This window comes from Ctenocephalides felis, unplaced genomic scaffold (genome assembly GCF_003426905.1).
Source record: "Ctenocephalides felis isolate EL2017-DRISC unplaced genomic scaffold, ASM342690v1 CF-g0.4_SCAFFOLD_00845, whole genome shotgun sequence".
NCBI classification, from domain to species: Eukaryota; Metazoa; Arthropoda; class Insecta; order Siphonaptera; family Pulicidae; genus Ctenocephalides; species Ctenocephalides felis.
Window position 1 is genome coordinate 84303169 of NW_020536999.1, and position 16079 is coordinate 84319247.

Sequence of the window (16079 nt, forward strand, 5' to 3'; positions counted from 1 at the left end):
ATTGCCATAAAAGATCAACAAAGTGTTTACAATGAACAATAATGTTTTATGCACATACAATTGTTTATGAATCAAAAGATAAAAGCAATATTTTTGATTCCCAAGTAACAAATATATCTTGAATTTAAACATTATATTGGGATGTTACACAAGTTTTATTTGAAGAATATTATAACACTAATCTTCAATCAAAATACATTAAAATTTTATGTATGGTATAGACTCTCTTTATAAGTTGTTTACATTTGCTAATGTAATAGATAATCTTATTAAATATAACAATGAACTTACGTTGATGAACATTTAAACCATACTAGCTGAATAACTGTTTTGCAACTTCAACAATATGAGATTCAATCGAATCATATAACAATTCCGAAGATAATGGTATTTCATCAAACATCAAAACACAAGTATCTGCTACTAATACTTTTTAAAAGAAATAGCTGAACCTAATGTTTTAAATAGACACTCATAAATACCGCTATACACTTGTATCTCTGAATGCAACTTTCTCAATGTTTGAGGATATGGCAAAATAAATATTTGTCTCCAAAAATAGTAGACCTTTGGAGACTTTTTGTACGACTTATTCCTTAAATTATTGCATTGTTTATGAATCCTTCTTGTCATTACATATTGCATTCCTTGGTTGTCAAAAGTACTCCTGCGCTTTGTTCGTGCATTTTGCAGCAATTTGCAGGTACCCCCAAGACACCTATTCAATATAATAACATGTTGACATATCTTGATTATATATAATTATTGCTGCAATTATTATTAAAAAATACCTTTGCGGAAACTTGTATTGGAATAGCTAAATATTTTAACCCGCACTTGACACTTTTTTGGGTACTATAAAAACACTTTGCCATATTAAATTTCACAAATGTTCACTTAAATAAAATTAATTAATTAGAAACAACACGAGTTCAAAAAGTTAGGTTATTCGTACAGCCATACAGCGATCAAATACTTGACAGCCACTTGCATGAACCACGAACAATTTGTAGTTGAAATTGAGTGCACATGAGCCATCTGTTTTTGAAAATTGAAACTACTCAGGACCAAAACAGTGCAACGCGCATTTGTTTGAAGATAACTCCCCATGTGATTATACTTGTTTATCTATGGGCGTATCCATACTAATTTATCTATGGGCGCATCTATAATCTATAATCGAGTTGGCAACACTGCTATAGTGTCGCATCTCCTTAACTCGTCTCTATGTCGCTATGGTGACGTCAGTGTTACTTAAACGTGCAGCTGTCAAAAACCAAAATTAGATTCTGGATAAATCGAAATTATTTATTTTCTTTTACGATGATTAACGTAATCGCAAGGGCGGGCAATGGTGCCCCTTTTCTAAAAGCTGTAGCAACAGGAATCAAACCAGTTACTGCTGCCATTCCTGAAAAAGGTGATTAAATTATATATTACACTTGTGGTATTTGACTTTTGTTTGCAAAAATACTTGAGAGGTAATAAAATGTTTATTTGTAAAAACTGTAGATGGTAAATGGTATACAAAGGGTTGCATAATGTGTTCTGGTTGTTTTATAGTTTTGTTTTCAGTTTTAGATGTGTCTAACAAGGTTATGTAATCTGTTTTTATACATATTGATGAAGTTTTAAATTGTTGAAGACTCTTTTTCAAGGCAAAACAATGCCTTGTCCAACTTGGTTGACAGCTTCAAAGTTCTATAATATTTCTGATTCTAAAAGAGCATTTATTAATGAAGTTTATCTCTAAATCTCGATTTTCATTAAGTCGAAACTTAACATTCATTGGGAATTTCAGCCTTAAGGCGGTATTCTAGTGTAGAGACATCAATTTTAATTCATTTTTAAATCATCATAAAAGGAAAGTAATCAATTTATATACTATCATCTTTTTATAAATTTATTACGAATGTTATAAGAGTACAGAAAAAAAATAAGACACAAAATTTACTTTTTTTTAACAATTAGCAGTTGTTGAAATAATAAAAGGATCTGAATGATAAATAGATAAGATTATTAATCTAGAATGAAGTCGCTGTGCTCAATATTAGGATTAGGCTAAAAAATAAATTTTTGACAAAATGGTGACTAAAAAAACAAATCAATTTCTTACCTCGAGGTTCTCGAATGTTTAAAAATGGTAAAATTTAAATTTTGAGATCAGACTAGTATATACTTGAGAGTAGAAGTCTTTCCATGAAATTTGGGCTTGACTGGATATTGATTAGACTTTATTGTGGAGAAGCTGATGACGGACATAATATTTCAATTTTTAAATGCTTAATTTTAGTTCATTTTATTTCACAAGCGAATGTTGTGCTGCCCCCTTTAATTTATAATTCTATTTTATTTTTCTTTAACTATTAATTAGAAATAAGCCTGACAAGAGCCTGAAATAATATTATTATTGAATAAGGCTTGTTTATGAATAAATAAAATAGAATAAATTAATGCAGGAGGCTTTAATGGACAAGGAATGAATTATATGTATTGCAATGTAAACTAAGCAATGTAAATAGTGAAGCATTGAAGTTTCTAGTATTGATAGAGTTTGTTTAACTCTATATGCCTACAAAGAGTGGTTTAGTTATCACATACTTATTTCGTTTAACCTTTTATAAATATCAATGAACATATATGTAATTTAAATAACTATCAATGAATATTAACAGCAATATTAATAAGTTATGAATAAATTTCAATCAAGATTAGCATGATCAATACATCTCACAATAAAAAATTTAAAAGGTCTGGAACTTTAGTAGGGTCAGATGGCCAATATGTTGGACTACAAGTTGAAATAAAGGAGAGGTTATTTTGCTCTATGGCCACATGAAGTATCTCATCCTTGGCTGTAAATTTAGATAAGCTATTATTGCTTTCTATCCTTAGTACATTTTGGGCAAAATCATTTTTCTTTTTTTTTTGGTTTAACACGTTCACGCCGGCGTGGGCCACCGGTGACCCGCACGAGTCTGTTCCACCGGGCGGCGCGGGCCACCGGTGACCCGCATTTCGAAGGCAATAACAATGCGCCGCCTCACAGAAGAACATACCAAAAATCGTCCCGGCGTGAACGTGTTAATCGTGGGAGCATCTGTGTCTTTCAGACATCAGGAGCCTTTTTAGGTTTCTTGTGTGGTCTTTTTTTACTATCAGAAGTACTCATTTCATCAGTAATGTGCCCCTTTTGTTTCTTAGCTGTTTTATCTTTACCTCTTTTGCAAACCTTTTTACTTATCATATCTTTATTTTTAGTTCTTCCGCTCGGACTATCAGGAGACTTTTTAGGTTTTTTGTGAGGTCTTCCTTTACTATCAGAAATACACCCTTCAGTTGATTCCTGAACAATAACATGTCCTTGTTTTAATTAGCTGTTTTATCTTTACCACTTTTGCAGTTTTTTGGTTTTTAATTTCTTCATTTATACTCGGTGCTTTATCTTAAATTTCACATTCAACTCTAGCTAAATTTCAATCAATTGAGGTGCTCCATCTAAAGGAACATTTGTGTCTTTCGGACTATCAGAAATCTTTTTATATTTCTTGTGAGGTGTTATTCTTTTGCTATCAGAAGCAAATAAAGCATTTGATTTCTCATCCGTAATGTGCCCTCTTTTTTCGTAGCTGTTTTATATTTACCTCTTTACCACAGCTCTTTTTACTTGTAAGTTCTTTATTTTTAGTTTTTTAACTCAGTGATTTGTCGTGAAATAGAGCTAAATTTGAATTGAGTGAGGTGCTCCATCTAAGGGAGCATCTGTGTCTCTTGAACTATCAGCAGTCTTTTCCTGATTCTTGTGAAAATTTCCTTTGGTATCAGAAGCTCTTGCTTCAGTTGATTCGTCAAAGTTTGCAAAAATTAGTATGGTCTTTTTGTCATTTGTCAAAATTAGAACTTCCATCGACGTTTGCTCAAAAACGCCTGAACCGATTTCAGAAATTTAAAAACCATTTGATGTATCTTGATGAGGATTATCGCTTCTCAGTTTTGTGCGACAATCGGCCGAGCCGTTTCTTTGTAATTTGGAAAAAAGTGTTAAACCTTTTGTCCACATTTAAGCTCATTCTACCGAACCGATTTAAAAAAATCAAAAACTGTTCGAAAGATATTAGTTGGGAATGATACTGATTAGTTTTAGGTGAAAATCTACCGAGCCGTTTTCTTGTAATTAACTGTTGAAAAAAAAATTTAAGTCTTATAGAACTTACTGAAATATTATGGCCTTACGACAAGTAGTTTAATTTTAAAAATTCATCAAAGTTTGAGAAAATGAGTAGTTCTTTTGACATTTGTTGAAATTAAAATTAGATGATTTACCTGGTATAATGATAAATGGTTGGTCAATTAAAGTCCTACAAAAAACTGGCTCAATTATTAAAATTATTGATTTTTGAAAATTTGCTTTTAAAAAATACTCCCACCGGGTTGATGTGTTCGATTTTCAATAATGTGTAATAAATTCACTTTGAATACGTTTAACTACTCATAAATTAATTTATCTATCATGAACTAAGTCGATTATTTACACAAATCGGGAAGTTCATGTAACTTGTTACTCATAACTTCTTCATTATTAATTCATCCACTCGGTGCTATACTTTGAATTTGATCTTCAAATCTATATAAATTGGAATCAACTGAGGTGCTCTATTACACACACACATATATATATATATATATATATATATATATATATGCATGTATGTAATAAATATTTAAAATTCCTTTGTCTTTTTCAGTAAACACTCAAGTTGCCCGTCTTGCGCACACCGATTTACGAGTACCAGATTTTACTGAATATCGTCGAGATGCAACAAAGGATCCCACCAGCCAAAACAGAGCCAGCGCTGATAACAGGAAAAGCTTCACATATCTTTTGGCCGGGAGTAAGCATCTTCAAATAAACCTTATTATCTATCAGCGATTTACAATAATCAACAAGACATAATAATAATTAACAAGAAAGGTAAAGAGATAATGTTACTAATAAATTGTGATTACCAGGTGCTGGTGTCGTTGGAGCCTATGCTGCCAAATCAGTAGTGACACAATTTGTGACATCAATGGCTGCTTCGGCTGATGTACTTGCATTGGCAAAGATTGAAGTTAAATTGTCTGAAATACCAGAAGGAAAGTCGGTGACTTTCAAATGGAGAGGAAAGCCTTTGTTTATTAGACACAGGTAAACGAGAAAATGGATATACAGACTATTCCATTTTCTATCTAAGGGGGCGTCCATTAATCACGAGAGTTTTTAGAGGGAGGAGAAGTTTGACAAAAAATCTCAAAATATTACGCGGGAGTGGGAGGAGTAAGATATCATATGTATTTATTTTAACTAGATTTTTTTTAAAAAAAATCAAACATTTGCAAAACAAATCAATAATATTACAATTTTTTCTCGTAACTAAAATTTTTGAATATCATCATATATCACCAAGGGTGGAGGGGGAGTCTAAAAATCCTTAAAAATCGATCACGTGATTAATGGACGCCCTCTAAAGATAATTAGATATTTTTATTATTTGACTATAAACTAATATAATTCACAAAGTTTCTGGAAGAGAAATTTGTTTTTATTAGACAATCAGATTTACTGATTTTATGTTGGCTTGACATTGTAGGTCATTCTGAATGGTGACTTAAATTTTGATATTTTGTCCATATTTTCTCAAAAACGGCTTCACCGATTCCTCAAAAGCTATTTCATGAAATTTGATAATGATCTAACTTTATTAGTTTTATGAGATTTTTTCGCCAAAAATTCTGAACCGATTTTGAAAATTCAAGAAGCAAGTTGCATGAATTTTCCAATTCGCGAAGTTACATTAAATGACTATTAACTTTTTATAATTGGAGCCGTTCATGAGAAAACGACAACGAAATGTAATAAATAAAATGTCTCACATATACATTTTCCAATTTTGATCTCCATCAATTCAGAATGACTTGAAACGTCGAGCAAACATACAATTAGCAAGCCAGATTTTCTGTCCAAAATATGAACTTTTCTTTCGGGGATGTTACAAAGTATGAATTAGATAATTTATTATTGAAGTGAAATTTCTAGTTTTAAAGAATTATGTTTCTGTTATTTCTTTGTACATGGTTTACAATAAGGTTATTAATTTATATATACCTATCTTATGCGGTAATACTATTGGACCGATTCTGCGCATAACAGAGAAATGTTACGGCATAGCTATGTTACGCTCCGACCTCCATACATTATGCGAATGAATCATACTGAATGCTGTCAAAATATCATGTATTTGCTGTTCATTCCGGCGTTTTAAGCATAAACTGCAACGTCACTCGTATGTTATCTAAGAGGAATCAGAAACACACACTTATCTAACATCGTTTTTTTGACATTTGTGCGGCTTTTAGGTTATGTTTTGTATGAGAAAACCTGAGAAATTCGCCTGACTGAACACCAACCGCATAACTTTTGTCTATATTACTATGGAAAATTCTTCATAACATGACCTTATCATAACATTGCGGCAGAATCGGTCCCTATATTTCATAAATTGTATATTTAATAATCAAATACCAATAATTACAAATACTAAATAATTATTTAATGAGCAAAAAAATTCCTGGTTAAAAAGATTTTTCTTCTAATGCGATATACCAACCAGGCTGCAATAAACGTTCAATGCTACCAGGGTGGGGAAATGGAAAGAAACAAAGCGAGAATGATCTGAAAATGCCTGAATTTTTTTTGGATTGTCTGACATTGTCGCATTTTATCTAAAAATGTTGTAAGTTATTTAATAATGTTACAGATTGTCTGAGAACCTTGCAGATTGCCTGAAAAGACTGTGGACTGGTTGAGAACCTTGTAGCATACTTTGCAGATTATATATTTAAGAACGTTGCAAATCATCTGAGAACATTGCAGATTTTCTGATAACGTTGCAGACTATCTGATAACGTTGCAGACTGTCTGATAACGTTGCAGACTGTCTGATAACGTTGCAGACTGTCTGAGACTGTTGCAGACTGTCTGAGACTGTTGCAGACTGTCTGAGACTGTTGCAGACTATCTGAGACTGTTGCAGACTATCTGAGACTGTTGCAGATTGTATGAGAACCTTGCAGATTGTCTGAGACTGTTGCAGATTGTCTGAGACTGTTGCAGATTGTCTGAGACTGTTGCAGATTGTCTGAGACTGTTGCAGATTGTCTGAGGCTGTTGCAGATTGTCTGAGGCTGTTGCAGATTGTCTGAGGCTGTTGCAGATTGTCTGAGGCTGTTGCAGATTGTCTGAGGCTGTTGCAGATTGTCTGAGGCTGTTGCAGATTGTCTGAGGCTGTTGCAGATTGTCTGAGGCTGTTGCAGATTGTCTGAGGCTGTTGCAGATTGTCTGAGGCTGTTGCAGATTGTCTGAGGCTGTTGCAGATTGTCTGAGGCTGTTGCAGATTGTCTGAGGCTGTTGCAGATTGTCTGAGGCTGTTGCAGATTGTCTGAGGCTGTTGCAGATTGTCTGAGGCTGTTGCAGATTGTCTGAGGCTGTTGCAGATTGTCTGAGGCTGTTGCAGATTGTCTGAGGCTGTTGCAGATTGTCTGAGGCTGTTGCAGATTGTCTGAGGCTGTTGCAGATTGTCTGAGGCTGTTGCAGATTGTCTGAGGCTGTTGCAGATTGTCTGAGGCTGTTGCAGATTGTCTGAGGCTGTTGCAGATTGTCTGAGGCTGTTGCAGATTGTCTGAGGCTGTTGCAGATTGTCTGAGGCTGTTGCAGATTGTCTGAGGCTGTTGCAGATTGTCTGAGGCTGTTGCAGATTGTCTGAGGCTGTTGCAGATTGTCTGAGGCTGTTGCAGATTGTCTGAGGCTGTTGCAGATTGTCTGAGGCTGTTGCAGATTGTCTGAGGCTGTTGCAGATTGTCTGAGGCTGTTGCAGATTGTCTGAGGCTGTTGCAGATTGTCTGAGGCTGTTGCAGATTGTCTGAGGCTGTTGCAGATTGTCTGAGGCTGTTGCAGATTGTCTGAGGCTGTTGCAGATTGTCTGAGGCTGTTGCAGATTGTCTGAGGCTGTTGCAGATTGTCTGAGGCTGTTGCAGATTGTCTGAGGCTGTTGCAGATTGTCTGAGGCTGTTGCAGATTGTCTGAGGCTGTTGCAGATTGTCTGAGGCTGTTGCAGATTGTCTGAGGCTGTTGCAGATTGTCTGAGGCTGTTGCAGATCGTCTGAGGCTGTTGCAGATCGTCCGAGACTGTTGCAGAGTCTAGGCTGTTGCAGATCGTGAGAACATTGCAGGTTGAGAACGTTGCAGAGTCTATGAGATTGTATGAGAACATTGCAGGTTGTATGAGAACGTTGCAGGTTGTATGAGAACGTTGCAGGTTGTATGAGAACGTTGCTGGTTGTATGAGAACGTTGCTGGTTGTATGAGAACGTTGCAGATTGTATGAGAACGTTGCAGATTGTCTGAGAACGTTGCAGATTGTCTGAGAACGCTGCAGACTGTCTGAAAACATTGCAGATTGCCTGAGAAGACTGTAGACAGTCTGAGAACGTTGCAGATTGTATGAGACTGTTGCGGATTGTCTGAGACTGTTCCAGATTATCTGAAAACGTTGCAGATTGCCTGAAAAGACTGTAGACAGTCTGAGAACCTTGCTGATTGCATAAAAAGGCTGTAGACTGTCTAAGAACGTTGCAAATTGTCTGAGAACGTTGCAGATTGTATGAGAGTGTTGCGGATTGTCTGAGACTGTTGCAGATTGTCTGAGGACGTTGCATATTATATAAAAACGTTTTAGCTTATTTAATAAGGTTGCAGATTGTATGCGAATGTTGCAGATTGTATGCGAATGTTGCAGATTGTCTTAGAAAGTTGTAGATTGTCTGAGACTGTTGCAGCTTGTTTGAGATGTTGCAGCTTGTCTGGGATTGTTGCAGATTCCCTGAGACTATTGCAGCTTATCTGATATATTTGAACATTATCTGATAAATTTGAACATTGTCTGTCTGATAAATTTGAACATTGTCTGCCTGATAAAATTGAACATTGTCTGATAAATTTGAACATTGTCTGATAGCATTCAACTCTGAGTTGAATTAGATAATTATTACATTTATTGTATTTAGGACTGCTCAAGAAGTTGACACAGAGAACAAGGTCGCTCTAAGCACCTTAAGAGACCCCCAAGCAGATTCAGAACGTGTACAAGACCCCAAGTGGTTGGTCGTCATCGGTGTATGCACTCATTTAGGATGCGTCCCCATTGCGAACGCCGGAGACTTTGGCGGATATTATTGCCCATGTCATGGATCACATTATGATGCTTCAGGAAGAATAAGGAAAGGACCAGCACCTTTAAATTTAGAAGTTCCTTATTACACATTCCCCGAAGAGGGGATTTTGAGTGTCGGTTAATGTAATTGTCACACATGGTAAATTAATTTTTTTTTAATAATAAATTTTAATAATACTGTTGGATATTCAGAGTATTTATGTTTATATTGTTTTTCTAGCCCTTGGGAAACTTGTGTATTAATTAATTTATATTTTGATTCACTATTTTTGTTTCAAAAGTTTCCAATGTTTCATTTTAAACAAGTTTCTTATGGATAATTTTTTTTCAGTACAATACTATTGTATTTAAAATTAGTTATATTAAATACAATGATTTGCAAGTAGATAATTTTACAATTATGTGATGTAATATAGTAAATAAAATCTGTCAAAACAATTTTTAACCGTTTTTAAAAAAGTTTATAATTAAACATTTAAATTAAAAATGCATTATTCGTGTTAAAAAATCATTAAATTTAAAACTATACAACTTCCATATGAAAAATTGTCAGGATTTGCACCCAGCGAAATTTTATTTTTGAATGTAGTATTTAAAAATTTCATTTGCAAATTTATTTATTATTAATGTGTATTAATTATTATTATTTGTGACATAAACGAATAATAATTTTGCATACAAGTTTCAATCTAAGTAAAGTATCTTTCATTCCACCAATGATTTTGTTGAAATAATTTAAAATGTTCTTCGAAATTGAAAAAGATTAAAAATCCATGGATAAATTCTTTGAAAATTTCATAAAAATAAAACGGCTAAAACTTTGTTTAAAAATCCATGGATATATATCCATCCATATTTATATCTTTGATTATTGACTGTTTGGCTAGTCGACCGGGTTCTCGAATCGGGTCTCCAGTCGACTAGCGATCGCGACAGATTTCAAAGCCTTCGTCGATCCTTGAGTTGGATTGATTTTTGACCTAAAATATTGAAGAAAAAATGTTGTTTTTTTTGTTTAAAAAGTTTTGTTGTTGTTTAAAAAGTTTTTATTAATTTTGTTATTTTTTTCCATTTATGACTCTCGCTGTTTTGTACTGATGCGAAGTTATATATTTTTTACAACTCATAACGCACGCTGTACAGTACTGCCTGTACAATTAATAATTAAATTCCTTTTTTTTTTTCAAAATCCGGACACCCTTCCGGGGCTCATTCAGGCGACACTTCCGCCGCATGAAATTTTTTTTATTGGCCGTACGAATAACGATACGGATCTCACTAACATTTTCCTAGCTGTACTGCACGTTGTGTGCTATTTATGGACTTATGAAAATTTCAAGCTAGCAACGGTTACAGTGTGTGTAATGGCCATGGCAACTGTTGCTACAACCGTTACTTATATATTTTATTTAAAAATATAGTTTATATTTTTATAAATTGAGGGTAGTTCTATATAACCAATTGGCCGAGAGCGTTAAGTTACCACTACGGTAGCTCTGTGTTTCCCGGTTCAATTCCCGAAGTTGCTCAAAAAATCAGATGGGTAGTTTTTCATAATTATTAAATATTAGTTCTGAATGTTAAAATCAGGTGTCGCATTTCGACCTTCACACTTAGAATATTTCTGAAAAACAAAAAACTCAAGGATGGCACTTGACTGTAAGAGTGATATATAAAGAGAGAGATGACGAAGGTAGAGGAAGAACGGAGGAAAGAGAAGGGCAGATTATGAATAAGAGAGAGATGTGTATGATATTATATACTTTATTCAAATTCAATATTAATATAGTATGAGAATATAGATATAACACTTTAATATATTAGTAACTCAAATAGCCGAGTGGTTAAGGTGACCGCGTACTCGGTGACATCACTCTGGAGGCAGAAGGTAAGGCGGATCGAATCCAGCTGGAGGCGACGACGACCAACTCTGAAGCTGAAAAAATAGAGCAGTGATGGTGGCAGGTGTTGGCAGACGCGGAGGTCCTGAAACGAACACTCGAAGTGATAGTCAACCTGAGGTTCATGATGCGAGAGGTTACACATAGGGGGACGGACAATTGCGGACGATTCATCCCGAATCCAAAAATCTACCGATAATCCACAACATGCAAAAAAAAAACATCACCAAAAAAGGAAAAAAAAACATCAAAAAAGGAAAAAAATGTGAAAAAAAGCGGTGAAAGGAGAAAAAAGGGGAGAGGGGGAGGGGGAGAGGCCAAAAAAAAACTCCCCTAAGTCCTATTTAGCGATTTCACTCTCCGGTTCAGCGTTGAAACTTTTTTATGTTTTTTAGTGTTCCCTCACACCAAATCCCAAAGCCAACACTCGAATGAAATGAAGTCCACTTGAAAAATTTTCACAACGAGAAAATATTACTGGGACTTAGTTAAAATTCTTAAATATGCCCCAAAAATATTTTCTCGCTTTGAAATTTTCAATATGGGTCTCATTCATTCAAATGTTGGCTTTGGGATGATATAGCATGCAAAATTAACTCGTCTGTCTTAATCGAAAAGGTTTCAGAAAATATGGACTTAGAAAAAAAAAATTATTTTAAGGAATTATTTAATTCATCGATGAGATGAAATAATGTTAATCGAATAAAAATTGTTGATATGACTTGATAAAACATGTGAAACCTTTACAATTAATCGAGACTAAAACAAATGTAGTTGACTTGAAAAAAATAAAGCTATAAAAGAAATTCAACAAAACTTGTAAAATAAAATATTAAAAAATGTTCCAAAACTTGAGAATTAAAAAATCAAAACTGTTAAAAAGTTCACTGTAATCCTTTAGAAACTGAGTTAAATAATTTTCATAACTTGAATCGAATAATAAACTTGTAAACAAAATTATGTTTTGTCTAATCATTCAAGTCAACTCTTCAAAACTTTGATTGCATGTTCTGATCAAAATTATTTTTAGCAATAAGAGAATAAAAATCTATAATATAGCTATGCAGCAATATAATTGAATACATTTTAAATAAAGTACAATCTAAGACTTTTAAAAGCTGCATTTAAAAAGGTCATATTGAACATTTTAAATGTTTTGATCAAAACCAGCAATCGTGTTATCAATAATAAAAATGTTCATGCAGTCAATATCGCTACAGGGGGAAAACACATGATTCTTGATACTGGAAATGTAAATTTTAAATATTTTTTCTGCAGATTAAAATAAATAACAAGAAGTGTTATAAAAGGGATCTTCGTAATAAAGTAAATTTGTAACTTGTAACAAACAACCATTAATTTAGGAGTTGTCTAAGGAGGAATGTTAAAGCTGTATTAGTTAACTAATAATTTATTAACAAAAAATTAATATATAAGATTTCCGAATTCCATACAAAATCAGCTCATGGTGTTATTTGCAGAACAAAAGAATTTCTGATTGACTATTTATGAAATTGTAATAATATAATTTACTTTCAATGAGTTTGATATGTACGAGAAGTACAAACTTTTTTCTTTTATATTGATTTTAAACATTCATAAAAAGCACTTGTATAAATAAAAAAAAAATTGAATCAACATGTTTTCCCTGTGACAAATTAAATAAGAACATAGTTTTTCACACATATGTCTGCCAAATTAATTTAAATTCTTTTATTCGCATAATAGTTGTAGTTGAGTAAACAAAAAAGATAAATTGTATTTTTTGCATTAAAAATTAATAAAGTATACCTTATTAAAACAATTATATTGACTCAAATATAATAATATAAACAATATTTTCAGCAGATATATGTATGCAAAATAATAATAATGCACAAGCCAGAAAATATTTTCCTAAAATATATACAGGCATCAATGATATCGGATAATGGAAGGACAAGTTCTCAAAGCACAGTGATATAATTTTATATCACCAGCAATATGAACACTACGAAAAACAATCATAAAATACATTATTAATAAGAAATATTATTATTACAAGCATAAAAAGTAGCATGTAATACAAACTCGATCAGTAATAGTAAACTCTTTTCAGAAAATAAATTGTAAATAACATGTTTTTATTTATTTGTATTCAAGTTATAGTTTCACTGAAGATGACAAACAATATTGTGTCGAACATCAAAGATTTTCATAATTATTTGATTTTTGTTTGAATTCAAAATTAAGATAAACTTAATGCATATATATATATATATATATATATATATATATATATATATATATATATATATATAAGCTAAATATTAAATATTTAAAACAGTATAGGTGCATTAGATGTAGTACGAAAAATACCTGTATATAATATCAGAAATATATTCTTTGACTCCTTTTGTATAAAACATGCTTCGCACTTACATTGTTAAAAATCCTCTGCAGCAGCTAGCAGATCACAAAACTAATATATGAATCACCTCTGGAGCATCTGTCAGAAGTCTCGAGTACTGGACACAAAATCACTACTTTAAAACCACCGCATAACTTTGTCTTTCACAATTCTATTCGACATGTTGCAATTGTCTGAGTAAAGTCTTTACACAACACACAATAAACGACTTGAATTGGAGATTTTTGTGAATTTAAAATTCGATAACAAACAGGTATGGAAGAGAAGCACTTAAGTATAATCCAAAAAAGCACATATATAAATTATACTATTGATAATTGCATATATATAAATAAAGGATACATTGGCGCTGTAAATAAAATGTTTTCAAAATGGAGGCCCTGAAAGAGATAATTATAAAACTATTGATAATTGCATATATATAAATAAAGGATACATTAGCGCTGTAAATAAAATGTTTAATCATAAAATGTATTCAAAATGGAGGCCCTGAAAGAGATAATTATAAAACTATTCAAGGTACACCCAAGCACTTCGATACATACCCATTTTTTTGGCTAACTAATATTTTTATATCATATTGATCTACAGATTTAATTAAACAATTTGTTGTACAAATTGACAAAACCCAATTAAGGATTTAATTAAAAACTCTTAATTAACGCGAGCACATATCAATTCACAAAAATCTCTTTGACATTTGAGTTGACTGAAGTTAGCAAAATAAATGTTGTCCATATCTTGTACAATTTAAAGCGCGAAATTCAAACAGAAAATTTAATCTTTGCAATTATTTAAAAATATTTATATTCATCAAAATATAAAGTATTGTTATATAAAAAATATTGTTCAAAGTGTATAAATTTGCTTGAAAATTCTTTAGTTAAAATTGCTTCATGAAATTCTTTTAGCTCATTAATAAGTATTTGATTTGAATTTTATATTTAAAACAAGCTGAAAATAACATAAATCATATACCATAAAATTTATAATTACAATTACAATTAACTCTTATAAAAATTTTTACGGTTATCAAAGACTCATTTATAATATAATTGCGCTTAGTAATTTGAATAATACGATAAAAACGTTTCTCGATCAAATTAATATGGATTCAAAGAACGAAAATATGGATAGTATAAAATTAAAAACTAGTGGGGTGTATGGTATTGTAAATTTTATTCTCCTTTACGAGAAAGGAATCTATTAAAAAATCGATAAGAATAAATAATAATTAAGACACAATAACTATGAATCACTTACTTTCTATGCGTGCCAATCCTTCCACCAAGCCATCTACAGGCAGAGGTTCCTCTGTCGGTGTGCCTTGATCAACAGTGCTCCGTTCTTTGTTTATGGCCTGCTTTTTCATGACATCTGCCCGGAATTTAAAATTAAATTACATTCTGTGTCAGCTGCAAAAGCATTAGTCAAATAAATAAGATCACAATAATCTTCTTCTTCCTCTTCATCTTCAAATATCCTTTTGGTCCTCTTACGGTGACCCCTTCCTTGTGGCTCATCGCTTTGCGAAGCTTTGCCATCCGCCGCCGCTCTCTTGGCTTTTTCATACTAAGCTAAGAAATTGTAGAAAGCCTTGTATGTTCCAAAAATAGGAAAGCAAATTGTTTTGGTAGACAAAAAACAAATTTCAATTGGTGAAGAAAAATAGAACCCTAAAAATTAGCTTCATTGATTATCAGAATTTACTTCCATTAACTTGTCCAGTTTTTGCACCAAAAATCCAAGAAAGTTTCCTCTGCACAAACATTTTCCTTGAGATGAGTCTAGAGTGGAAGACTGATGGTGAAAAAGCAAGACGTCAAGGTTCCTCTTCATGTTCCACGGAGAAGAAATGACAATTCAAATTCCATGGTACCAAAAATTCTTGGAGGTACTCAGACAATTCTGTTCAAAATTCTATTGTCAATTTCTGATAGAAAAATTTGAATTCCTTGTTGAAAAATGAAATACTGAAGACGATTTATAAATTTTTAGAACATTTTTCTCAACTTTCCTGGAAGATTCATTTTTGACTTTTTCCATGCGCAGTAACAGCAATATTTGTGAAGGTTTTGTTCATGTTTCTGACTTCTCCAAGGCAATCTTGCAACTCAGATGTTGACACAGTTTTTATGGCTGGTGTTTTCTTCCAGTGTGATGTTATATCCAAAACCTTCTACAATTAAGGATGACCCAAAAACGACAGAGAATTAAGCATGTTGTCTTGTTGGAAAGAAATTGTTTGATTTGAACCCAGAAATCAGGAGAACTCTGATAAAAACTAACAGGATATGAATGCTTATAAGTACTTAATAATTCAATTTACATTTCTCAGTACTTCTAACCAAGTCAAAGACAAAGTCAAATGGATATTGTCTCTTCAATATTCTCCATGTTGAATGGCAGCAATGTTGTTCAAGATTCGTGTATAATTCTGCCAGTAATTAGTCAAAAGTTTCTGGTAAAAACCGGACAAGTTTATCAGTATCCTCAATG

General features: G+C 32.7%; 1 protein-coding gene across 1 annotated transcript; it reads left to right on the forward strand.

Moving 5' to 3' along the window:
• Positions 1-1244: 1244 nt before the first annotated feature.
• On the forward strand, positions 1245-9486 carry LOC113364324 (cytochrome b-c1 complex subunit Rieske, mitochondrial-like). Its single transcript, XM_026606813.1, has 4 exons — positions 1245-1420; positions 4746-4892; positions 5011-5188; positions 9103-9486. The coding sequence occupies exons 1-4, from the start codon at positions 1324-1326 to the stop codon at positions 9389-9391; spliced, it is 711 nt and encodes a 236-aa protein (XP_026462598.1). The 5' UTR covers positions 1245-1323; the 3' UTR covers positions 9392-9486.
• The last annotated feature ends 6593 nt before the right edge of the window (positions 9487-16079 follow it).